Source organism: Anser brachyrhynchus, assembly GCF_964034855.1.
Source record: "Anser brachyrhynchus genome assembly, chromosome: 4".
In the NCBI taxonomy this organism is placed as follows: Eukaryota; Metazoa; Chordata; class Aves; order Anseriformes; family Anatidae; genus Anser; species Anser brachyrhynchus.
Window position 1 is genome coordinate 10,844,097 of NC_137698.1, and position 12,323 is coordinate 10,856,419.

Consider the following 12,323-nt stretch of genomic DNA (forward strand, 5'->3'; position numbering starts at 1 on the left):
GCAGATACCAATAAAAACACTTTTTCTGTGAAGAATGATTTTTAAACGAAAAAGAAACCAAAACATGTATAGGCATGGGTGACAGCTAATGCATTAAAAGCACAGACACTGGATGATACCAGATGCCCCAGGGCTATGAACAACTCAGCAGCAGTAGTTACTCACCATCAAAGGAAGGAAACCTTTGGAGCACAGTAAAACCGGTTGCAAAGATAACAGAGACATCATGTGGACTTGCAGATCAATGAGAAAGAGCATGGTGTAGAACATGTTAGCAAACATGTAAGAGAGATCCCAAGAGGACCCCCAAAATGAGGAGAAGGAAAGAAATCAATGTTAACATCAGACTCCTGACAAGGAGCTGTGATACCAGATTTGCTGTAATGGTACCACTCCCATGACTGACCCAGAGCTATTGACCTTTATATCAAGAGAAGTTGTGCAATAGTGAGCTTTACAAGAAAGTTGTAGGTACTAGGATTTTTGTGTATATTTAATTTTGTCTGTTTATAATTTGAAATGGGCATGCTAGTATCATTGTAACTGTAATAATAAAAATAAAAAAAATATTTGATTAAATTGTTAAGAATTTAATTAGACTAACAAAGTTCTTGTCCATGAATATAAAGTGTGGGTTTTGCTCATGAAAAGATTTTGAATGTAACAGCCTGGTGTGAACTCTTATCAAACTACTCTGCAAGGTGGCAAAAATCATCAGTGGATTAACTGCATATTCTCCATATTCAGTATTATTACAGCACTTGCTAAAATAGTTGTTTTCCTCACTACTATACATTCAAAAGGACTAATTGGTAGAGCAATTAAGACTTATTAGATTGTTTTATGTTTTCATACCAGAATAACTGTCTTGTCAACTATTTTTTGGTCCTCATCATAAGCATAAAATCTGAATACTACTTCTGTACTGCTAACTGCTGCCAAGTAAAGAGAAAATCCACTGTATAGAGATATTCTAATAAGTTCTCCATTCATAGTAATTTATAAAACAAGTGACTTTTGTATGTTTATGACCTTAACAGATACTTTGATTGTGTCTCCCTGAAGTCTAAATATCTACTTATCTATCATGACTTTTTTCCAGACCATTGGAATGCCACGTGAGCAAAAAGCCAACCCCGAGTAATTTTTTATTTGTTCATATGGTTAAGGTTAGGAAAAAAATATCATAAAACTAAAACAAACTAGGAAAAGGGTATTGGAAATTGGAAAAGTTAAAATCCCAACTCTTATGCTCATTACCCCCAAAGTCTGTGCTCAGTTTTGCAATGAAGTGACAGCTGCTAGCAACACCTCTACCACAAGAAAGTTTTAGAAATAGCTAGTATTTTACATACACTTTTATAAAGACTCAGGAGAAACAGGTACAAAGACTGATCATTTAGGAAGCAAAACTAGTTTTTCCTTCTCATCTGAATCATGAAATTATTTTTTTTTCTTCTACTTTTCTTCTTTCACTGCCTTATGCAGTTTTTTTCACAACTCTCTTCATTCCCTATATCTATTTCTTTAAGCAGCATACTAATCTCTGTGCCAAAGCACCACAATGAAAAATGCTTTCCCTATCCTCTTCCAGATAACGTTATCCTACATGGACTGAAAATATTAGCATAATAAAGATGGTGATGAAAAAAAAAAGAAAGCATGACAAACAGCAAAAGGTAGGCAATTCTATGCTGAAAGATTATTAAAAGGATTCTCAAGTACCAAGGAAGAGAAGGAAGAATGGCAACAGATAAAGTTCAATAAGGAAGGTGAAGTTCAAAAAGGGTAATATGCACATGCTTATTTCAGTTGTTTCTGTAAAGTATTTGCTACTTATATGTTTTTTTCAAGATACTTCTCACAAACAGAAAAAACTATGCAATTATATGCACAAAAAATTCTCAGGAAGACTGACTGAAAGAATGAGAGTATGCTGAAGACTGCTGTTGTAAACAAAAGAAGAAAAGATGAAATAAGATTGGTAAATAGTAGCACCATGTTGAGTGGTACCATAATAAGCCAAGATAACGAAACATCACCTGTGAAGAAGGTCCATTCACTTTAAAGAGTTACAGGACTTTTTTAGTTATTTGCTTTTATTTTTAGTTCAGATCCATTTCAGAATAACCGGTGAAATGTTATTTTTAAATGAAAGTAATATGGCCGCAGAAATTAAAGCCAAGGATGCTGAACAGTTGCTCAGGTTGAATAAATGTTCCTACTATACACTACGTGGCCTGATCAAAATGGCACAGTAAGATTGAAATATTATCTCTTGTTTGTAGAAGAACATATTAGCAGGAAAGGTTTAAGCATACTGCTGGCACAGTTGCCTTCTTATCTTACCTGGAAAAGGTGGGTGAATGAAGTACATCCTCAGCTGAATTAAGTCATTCGGGGTAAGGGAACACTGAAAGAAGTGGTGACAGGGTTTGTGATGAACCCTCTATTTTGCTTCTGATTTCTTGATTAATAAGGCCATAATCCAGCGATGACTTTCTCTCTCTCTTTTTTTTTTTTTTTTTTTGAACTACTCTATGTAGCACCTTCATGTCCAGGAAACGCAATAATTTTTTTGCTCACGTGCATTGGTGGTGTCTTAGCAACATCTCTTAGAAGCCAAAGTACTCAAAAAATAACATAAAAAGTAGAGTAAAGCTGTGATTCAAATGGATTCAAAAATCACAGTGTACACTAGGATCAGCTCTTTCATTTCCTAGGATAAAGCTGAGTGAATTCTAACCTTATAAAAGGTTAAGAAATACCCTGCAGAAATGTCTCTTGAATCTCACATGTAAATTACAAATATGAATTCATCAAACAGAGCACATACTGAAAGGCACTGACCCTGTATTTACAAACAGTGCAAAGTTATTATTACTGGAAGCCAAAAATGTAAGGTTGCAATACTAATAGTTTCCTTAGGTTTCCACATCTTGATGATGTATTTTCAAATCTCAGAGAGAAGCATCACTGAAGTATTTTCTTACTTATTGTGAGTCACCAATGGATGATTAAAGTATGTACAATAAGAATAAATGAATTTTATTTCTGATAATAACTTCATGATATCTTACTAATAATTTACTCATTGATACATTTAATAATGAATATATTGCTGACAAAAGTGATGTTTGGCTGTTGATAATGTAAATACAAAGTAATCCAATTTTGCCAAGAATGGTAACTTGCAGCTCATTTCATATACAGCAGTATTTAATTAAATCCGTAAGTGTGGAGTGTCCAGATGTTGTTTTTTTAATTTAATAATGATGGAACCAGTGAGATGCTGATAGGTTTGTAAACTAAGCCTTCAGAACATGAAGAATTCCACAGGGCCTTTAAAAAAAATAAAAAGAAGAAAAAGAAAAAAGAAAAGAAAAATGAAATGAAATGAAATCTTAAAGATGCATGGTTTGATGGCAACACAAAGTTATATGAAATTTTTTCATTTCTGTTGTAAGCCAGTATGCAGGCAGCATGTAATAATAAAGCTTCTTTCACACCAATGATCAACATAACAATGAGTTAAATGACATTGCATACAAAAATGGAAATACAACTCTTCAGCTTGTGTATGACAGTTCTAGTTAGAAAATATTTACAACAGATGCCATGTTTGTACAGGAAAAAGGTCACCAGAATGAGACAGTTTATGCTAATAGAGGGAATCTATATGCGGCATGCACACAACATGAAAATATTTCCACATTATGATAGAACTGTCTGAGTAGATCATTCTGTGTTAAAAACCACTCATTTTAAACTCAGTAATATGTAAATAAAGTAAAATAAATAAAATAAAATAAAATAAATAAATAAAATAAAATAAAATAAGTAAAATAAAACAAAACAAAACAAAACATATATTCTTAGAAATGCATTGCTTTATAGTACTGTGGTTATCCATTGTTAATTTCTGAAATTTGCTCATTGATCTTTTCTTCCAGCTGAGTCTATGTTTGTTTATTTTGATATATTTTTAAGAAAACATGCTCAAAACCTATTTCAAAACATAGCTATGTTAGAGAATTTCCATTAAATTGATCCATTTTACTAAATACTGAATTCATTTACTTTTGATAAACTATTAAATTTTTAAATCAACTTTTCCTTTCTCATTTTACCTTTCCTTTTGACTAGTCATTATTTATAAAGGAACAAAATTCAAAAGCTTTCAGTGCTAGTAAGGTATTCCCAAACCATTCTCTGGCCTTATAAACAGGACACTAATAGTATTCAGTGTAGTGCATGAACAGAATTAGTAAAGCACGACTTAGTGAGACAAAGATGGCTTTTTTAAATTTTAACCAAGTAAAAACTATTGAAAGGTCTCATTTTTTAGTGTCCTACTACTTATCTCATTAGTGTAACAGAAGAAGCTTGTGACGGAGAAATACAGAGTAAGTAGGAAGATGGAAAAGTAAAAAGTCAAGAATATCTTATTACACTTACTACAGATGTATTACAGAAAGACTATGCTTTAAAAGATGCAGACACTACATTATTATTCTAATTTTGGTCTACGAGGAGACTCCAGTACTATATCAAGCCACATTTTACTACAGATATTACAACTGATCTTATTTGTACAGAAGCCAAGTTGAATTCTACAAATCACAAATGAAGAGCATTTGCACTTACTGAGCACCACTACAGAATGCAAAGTAAACTAGTTAGTGGAAGCCTATCTGATTTCCACGCTGCAAGTCACAGTTTCTATCCCCAAACCCAGTTTACTTTTAAACTAATAAATGTGACTGCCTTTATCAGAACTCACACAGCAAATAACCTGGTCTTTGATGGTTAGGCAGTATGTTTGGTAAGGTTTGGTGGGAAGCAATCATTAAGAACAACAACAAAAAAAAAAGTTTCAGCAAAATATTTTGCAATCACCGGATGGAAAGTTTGAAACAATTTGCAGGAGTAGGACAGCCTAGAACACGTTTTGCCTAGAAGTTTTGAAATGGCGTACTGAAAATGGGGAAACTGGACACGAGAAGAAGAGAAAATGATTGATGGAGGAAGTTGTGGGAAATGAATATGCACTCCAAGAACAACTTGGATATCCATTTTTGGATAGGTACGCAGGAGTACAAGCAAAGCAAAGACTGAAATGCTTAACCATTGATTTGATTTCTAAGTGAACTTACTTTTTGAAGAATTGTGTTAGAGGTATATTAGGCAGGATTTTGCATTATCTCACCATATAATTTAGAAAACAACCCCCAAGAGATAAAATAAGAAATAAGTGGAGAAAATGTAGTAGTAACATACAATAGCAGGTGGATGTCAGTTTCCCAGGCTAAAAGAAAAAAGAAAAAAAAAAAGCAAAAGTGGAAACATGATGATTTTCTGGTTTAGGTGGGATAATGCAATCCATTTCACACTGTAACAAACTATATGATACTGTGGACTGTATATACATATTTAGATATATTCAGATTAAACTAGAAAATTTAAGTATGTTAGTATTCTCTTCCCTTCCTAAAGGAGAAGACATAGTGCATTGTAGTTCCTCACGGTATCCATAAAGCCTGGCGGCCAGGGAAGACAAGCAGGATTGGTAGGAGGTGGAGGGGAACAGTTACAGCATCGAGGTCTGTATCTTCCACTCCCTCCTAGTGAAACAAAGAGGTTCTGTAGAAATAGGTGCCCAACCTTTGAGAGGGAAATGCTGTCCAAGGTAATGTAGAACAAGCTACAAGACAAATACCCTGAAAATGTATTAGTATGGACACCTATTAGTTTTGATTTTGCATGGTAGTACAGGGTTTTGGAGTTAGTTTTTGCTTGTGTATCAGCCAGCACTGTTGTAAACATACGCAAATCAAACAGTAAGCAGACTGGTAGCAGTAACTTGCAAGTTTGTTGTCTGAGACTCTAGAAGCACAAGACAAAACGTCAGGTGATCACTAAGCTGGAATGGATACTCAATAAATGGGGAATGAGTTAAGAACCAGTCCAAAACCTGTTTACATCAGTTTCACTCTCAGTATGAGAGACAAAGCACAGAACAGAAGTTCAGGGTTGTGAAATCTGTAATATCAGCCACAAAGAAAACATAGAAAAGGCACTTTAGAAATCATGTCAACCCCTAGAAACTTCTACTCCAGGTATATCAAAATTAAGGACAAATAATTTTCAGCAAAAACCTGATAGACTGATGATGAGCTGGAATTCTTTTTCTGACTGAAATAGAGAACTGTACTGTGGTTGTTTGATTCTGCTTTCAGGACACATTTTAAGGAAAACTCATTTGCAATGGCACATGCTTGTGTGCTGATGTGATGCCAGCATGATACTAAGGACTATTTATTTATCTCTTTTACTAGAATTGTATCAGTTAACATGATATTGTAATCAGTCACAATGTTAGTTGTATAGTAACCTGATTGGCATGTAAGAAATTATTTGTTGATCCCTCAATATAATAAGGCCATGCAGACAGAGAAAGGTGCAGAAGATTAAATTGGCATTGATTATTTAAGAAACTTCATCTTTTTGCAGTCTCCCACATTAATCTGTTGTGCACATGGCTCTTTCTGCAAGACTCACAAAAAGTTTTAAATGATTCTTAGTTCATATACTTTAAGAAAGATTAATTTTAGGACTATCATAAGGTAGAAATTCCTTGTCATTCTGCACTAGAAAGCAATTAGCTTTCTATGAAACCTGGATTATTTTCTAATGTTTTTCGACGATACACATGGCAGCTAGCTTGATATTTTACTTTCAATGTAGTCAAGTAGCATAGTGGTCATGTTAAGCACATGTTAAACACTAACTTTAGGATTTCAGAAATACTACAGTATGAAGTATATTCTCTGTTTACAACATCAGTGAAATAATGCTATTATTGATAATACATTTATTTATCACTTGTTTTTGAAGTTGTATTAAGGGTTAAAATATTTGACTTTTTTGATTGCTTGTTTTGCTTTACAGTAGCAAATCTGTAGTGATGAGGGAATGAACTTAATTTTTCTGCTTACCTGTTAAACTACTTATCTTTAGTATTCAATGTATGCTGTGCTCAGAATGTGTGACCAATGTGCTGAAGATTCTCTCTTGCATTCTCTTTTGCATTTGACTATTTAATCTAATTTCACATTAGCACAGTACTCTTGTAGTTACACGTACACAAATCCTAGATAAAATGATGTACGGATACCATTTGCCAGGGTTACGTTTTGGTTTTGAAAATCTCATATATAAGCAAAGAATACCAATGTAATTGCCACTTGGCTACAATGTAAACACAGCTGAACTAATTACCTGTAATAAACAACCTTTAGAGAAAAGCTGCATGATCTAATAAATGAATGAGCAAAAGTTTATAACACTAATATTATGAAAAGCGTTAAAATTATTTATTTGTACATTCTTCTTCATTCTTGCATGGCTTGAATTCCCTTCATGACGGTCATAGTAAGCATGACTCATTCCTGTAGAGTGGTTCAACTTTCTCTGTAATCTATTCCCTGTAACACAATTTCTACAAGTATTGTCTACAAGATAAGTATAGGTGGATGTGTTGTTTGATACAAAAATATTCCACATATCCTTTTGTTCTTCCATTACTGTGTACTATACAAGAAAACACACAATTTCAACCATGACATGGTAGAGACAATTTACCAGGGAAGGTTGAAAAATGTTTCACTACTGTTGAAGAAAATACTGCTAAACAAAAGGATTTGTATTGTTATTGTTGTTATCTTTAATACTCAGACCTCATCTAGAAAACTGTATCTGTTTGGGGGAGGGTGGGGCATCTAATTTTACCACAGGATCAGCAACCCTCTACCAACAGAAAAATCCCCCCCTCCATAGGAAAAAAAAGACTGGAAAAAGAAGAAAAACTCAGTTAACAGCACGAATCACTGCAGCATATACCACATATTTGGTTTAGGGCAGGGTAGGGATAACAACCAAATGCATAAATCATAACTGTTAAAAAAAAAATAATCCTAGAAATTGGTCACTGTCATTTGTAGTCGAAGACTTTCACTTAACATCTGAGCTCTTGTTAGTAAAGTAGCTATTAAGGATAATTAGCCCCAGCAGAAAGAGGTACAGAATTGTACCATTAACAGTTTTAAAGGTATTTGTGAATATTATGGGATTTTCACCATCAGTAGATATACCTCACAGTTTCAGTATGCCCAAATGACATTGTTGCTATTTCACAGATGAATACAGCAGAATACACCAATGCAGCAGAATACACAGGCTCATATTTTGCAACCCATGCACAAGAAATCAGAGGAGGTAGGTACATCAAGTAAAATATTGACACGTGCCCTAGATGAAAAAATACTTAGAAGAAAGAAAACAAAAATCCCACAAGTGTTAAGAGTAATATACATAAAAATAGTAATTATTAGTAAATAGTATATATAGTAAATATTTTTGTGCAAACTATTTTACTTACAATAATAATAATAATAAATCATACCGTTTGTTTGAATCAACTTAAAAAAAAAAGAAATGAAAAAAAGAAAAGCATACTTGACTTCAATAACTTTTCTGATTAAAATGTGAAAATTTTACTTTTTTTTATCTTCACAAGACTGTCTGAAGACTTGGAAGACAAAAACTTTAATGTTCCACTGATAAAAAACATGCTGAAAGAAAGGTTTCAAAACCTGCTTTGATTCCAGTGTTTCTTTTATAAATTGGAAGCAGCATGTTGATATACATCAATGCAGAAACACCACCTTAGTTTGCAGAACAGTCTTTGGTGAGAAGTACTCTGTTAGATTCTGCTCAGATGACAGAACTAAAGAACTGTCCTAAATATACAACTTTCTGGCATTTTTAATCACAGATTATTTAAGAAGGCTCATATAAACAAGAAAATTTCTCACATATATTCAACTGATGTCCCACAAAAAAAAAAAAAAAAGATATCTTTTATTAAAAAAAAAAAAAAGCAGACAAAAATGTTTTCTACTATGTTCTTATGTTCTTCCATGATGGTAAGAAGTATTATTTCACTTTCCAGCAGAAATTTTGAGTGATGCTCTTCAAGAAATATAACTTTAACAATACTTGTCATAATTAGACCTATTCCATTACCTTCCAAAATTCAAATTTTGTTTGGATAGCATATGGTGATTATAAACATAATAACCTAATTAACTTGTTAATAAGTGTGTAAATGAATGTTGATACTGAAAAAAAAAATTACAATCCATTAATACATATCCTCTGCATTCATTTAAGCTAATTCTGTGCCGTTTGTAAAGCATAAAATTAACAGGGTATTGGTATACTGGCAGGTAGCTGCAATTACCTTCTCATGTTGCAGAAGTCATTTAAAAATCATTTAAGAGCAAAGGATGAATGATGTTCCAGTAAATCCCAGTAAATCAATGCACAGACACAACAGCATCAGAAGCAAACAGGCTGATAGAACCTTGAAAACCCATAAAGATGAAAAAGAAAAAAGGACTGCTCAATACAGCTACTTACATCATGGCCTACAAGTTCTGTCTGCGTGGATTTATCTGCTTGGGAAACAAAAGCCTTCTGCAAACACTGAGCCTTTTCCTGTAAAACAAAATAACATATCGCAGGTGAGTCATCTTTTTGCTCACTGAGCTTTGCAGCTATCAAACAAGTACAAAACTCATGCACGGCCAGCTGTTCAGAAATGAATTTTACTGTGACACTATTCTGACTGTGAGGTTTATTTCCTTACTATTATTTCCTACATCAACTTATCTTTCTCTTAAACAGACAGGAAAGTCCAACTCTGCAGAAGAGCTGCATCCACAGGAAGGATGTGGACGAAGAAGAAATTGATAGATTGTGAAGAGTTCCCCCTGAGAAACAGCCAAGAGTCGGCTGAGAGCCTGTGGGTAAAAATTAAGGACTGGACCAACAAAGGATGTCTTGTGGTTGGGGTCTGCTACAGGCCACCTGATCAGGGGGAGCCTGTGGATGAGGCCTTCTTGCACCAACTACAAGAAGCTTCTCGCTCACAGGCTCTCATTCTCTTGGGAGATTTCAACCACCTGGATGTTTGCTGGGAAAGCCACATGGCAGGCAGTAAGCAATCCAGGAGACTCCTGGAGTCCACTGAGAATAACTTCCTCGTCCAGGTGTTAGACAAACCTACCAGAGGAGAAGCATTACTGGACCTGGTGCTCACCAATGCAGAAGAGCTCGTTAAAGAGGTTAAGACTGGAGGAAGTCCGGGTTGCAGGGACCATGCCCTGGTTGAACTTGTGATCTTGAGGGGTATGGGCCTGGCTAAGAGCAAAGTCAGGACCCTGACCTTCAGAAGAGCCAACTTCCAGCTATTCAGAGAATTAGTGGATGAGATCCCATGGGACACGGTCCTTAGGGACAGGGGATCTGATCAGAGCTGGCAACTTTTTAAGGATATTTTCCTTAGAGCACAAGAGCTCTCTATTCCCGTATGTAATAAATCAAGCAGGGAAGGTAGGAAACCAGCATGGCTGAACATGGACCTGCTTGTCAAACTTAGGCAAAAGAAGAAATGCACAGACAGTGGAAACGGCCATGCGCCCTGGGAAGTGTACAGAAATGCCGTCTGGATGTACAGGGATGGGATCAAGAAAGCGAAGGCACTGACAGAACTCTATTTGTCAAGGGATGCAAAGAATAACTAGAAAGGGTTCTCAAGGTACACTGGCTGCAAAAGAAAGACTAAGGAGAGTGTATCACCTCTGACAAATGAAGATGGAGAACTGGTAACAACAGATGTGGAGAAGGCAGAGGTTCTTAACAACTTCTTTGCCTCAGTCTTCACAAGTGGTCAGGCTTCCCACACCTCCCTAGTCCCCGAACCTCTAGGCGGTGGCCAGGGGAGCAGAGTCCCTCCCACTGCAAACAAAGAGTAAGTTCAGGACCTCCTGACACAACAACTGCAAGTCTATGGGCCCTGATGACACGCATCCCAGGGTCCTGAGGGAATTGGCTGAGGTAGTCACCAAGCCACTCTTCGTCATATTTGAAAAATCATTGCAGTCAAGTGAAGTCCCCAGTGACTGGAAAAAAGGAAACATTACTCCAATTTTTTTAAAAAGGTAGAGAGGAAAACCTGGGGAACTACAGATCAGTGAGCCTCACCTCTGTGCCTGGAATGATCATGGAACAAATCCTCTTGGAGGCAATGTTAATGGCACATGCAGGACATGGAGGTGATCTGGGAAAGCCAGCATGGCTTCACCAAGGGCATATCGTGCCTGACCAATCTGGTGGCCTTCTATGATGGACTGACTGCATCATTTGACAAGGGAAGACTGACCGATGTCATCTACTTGGACTTCTGTAAGGCCTGACACAGTTCCACACGACTTCCTAATCTCTAAATTGAAAAGATATGGATTTGAAGGGTGTACCATCCAGTGGATAAGGAATTGGCTTGATAGTCACATCCAGATTGTACTGGCTCTATGTCCAGGTGGAGGTCAGTGACTAGCAGTGTCCCTGAGGTGTGTGTCTTGGGACCGGTGCTTTTCAGTATCTTCATCAATGACACAGGCAAAGGGATTGAGTGCACCCTCAGCAAGTTTGCAGATGACACCAAGCTGAGTGGTACAAGAGAAGGAAGAGATGTCATTCAAAGGGACCCAGAGAAGCTTGAGAATTGGCCCACGTGAACCGCAAGAGGTTCAACAAGTCCAAGTGCAAGGTGCTGCACCTGGGCCAGGGTAATCCCAGACAGGAGTACAGAATGGGAGAAGAACTCATTGAGAGCAGCCCTGTGGAGAGAGACTTGCCGGTTCTGGTGGATGAAAGGCTCAGCATGAGCCAGCAGTGCGCTTGCAGCCCAGGAGGCAACTGTGTCCTGGGCTGCATCAAAAGAGATGTGACCAGCATGTCAAGGGAGATGATTGTCCCTGTCTACTCTGCCCTCGTGAGACCCCATCTGGAGTACTGCATCCAGGTTTGGGGCCCCCAGCACAAGAAAGATGTGGACCTGTTAGAGTGAGTCCAAAGGAAGGCTACAAAGATGACCAGAGGGCTGGAGCACCTCTCCTATGAAGAAAGGCTGAGAGAGCTGGGCATGTTCATCCTGGAAAAGAGAAGGCTCTGGGGAGACCTCACTGCACCTTTCAATACTTAAAGGGGACTTACAAAAAGGAATGAGGAGTACTCTTTACTTGGGTAGATAATGATAGGACAAGGGGAAATGGTCTTAAACTAAAAGAGGATCGATTTAGATTAGACATTAGGAGGAAATTCTTCACTGTAAGGTTAGTGAGGCACTGGAACAGGTTGCCCAGAGAAGCTGTGGATGCCCCATCCCTGGAGGTGTTCAAGGCCAGGCTGGATGGGGC

General features: G+C 36.7%; 1 protein-coding gene across 10 annotated transcripts in view; it reads right to left on the reverse strand.

The window, feature by feature from the left end:
- CCSER1 (coiled-coil serine rich protein 1) overlaps positions 1 to 12,323 on the reverse strand; it is a 735,108-nt gene that overhangs the window by 230,677 nt on the left and 492,108 nt on the right. For 8 of the 10 annotated variants that reach the window (XM_080589527.1, XM_080589530.1, XM_080589529.1 and 5 more), the window contains one exon: positions 9,484 to 9,561. In XM_080589527.1, the coding sequence (XP_080445653.1) occupies positions 9,484 to 9,561 (78 nt within the window). Of the gene's footprint in view, positions 1 to 165; positions 3,343 to 9,483; positions 9,562 to 12,323 lie in introns of all 10 variants that reach the window. The other 2 variants (XR_013950287.1, XR_013950288.1) reach the window with 1 other exon arrangement.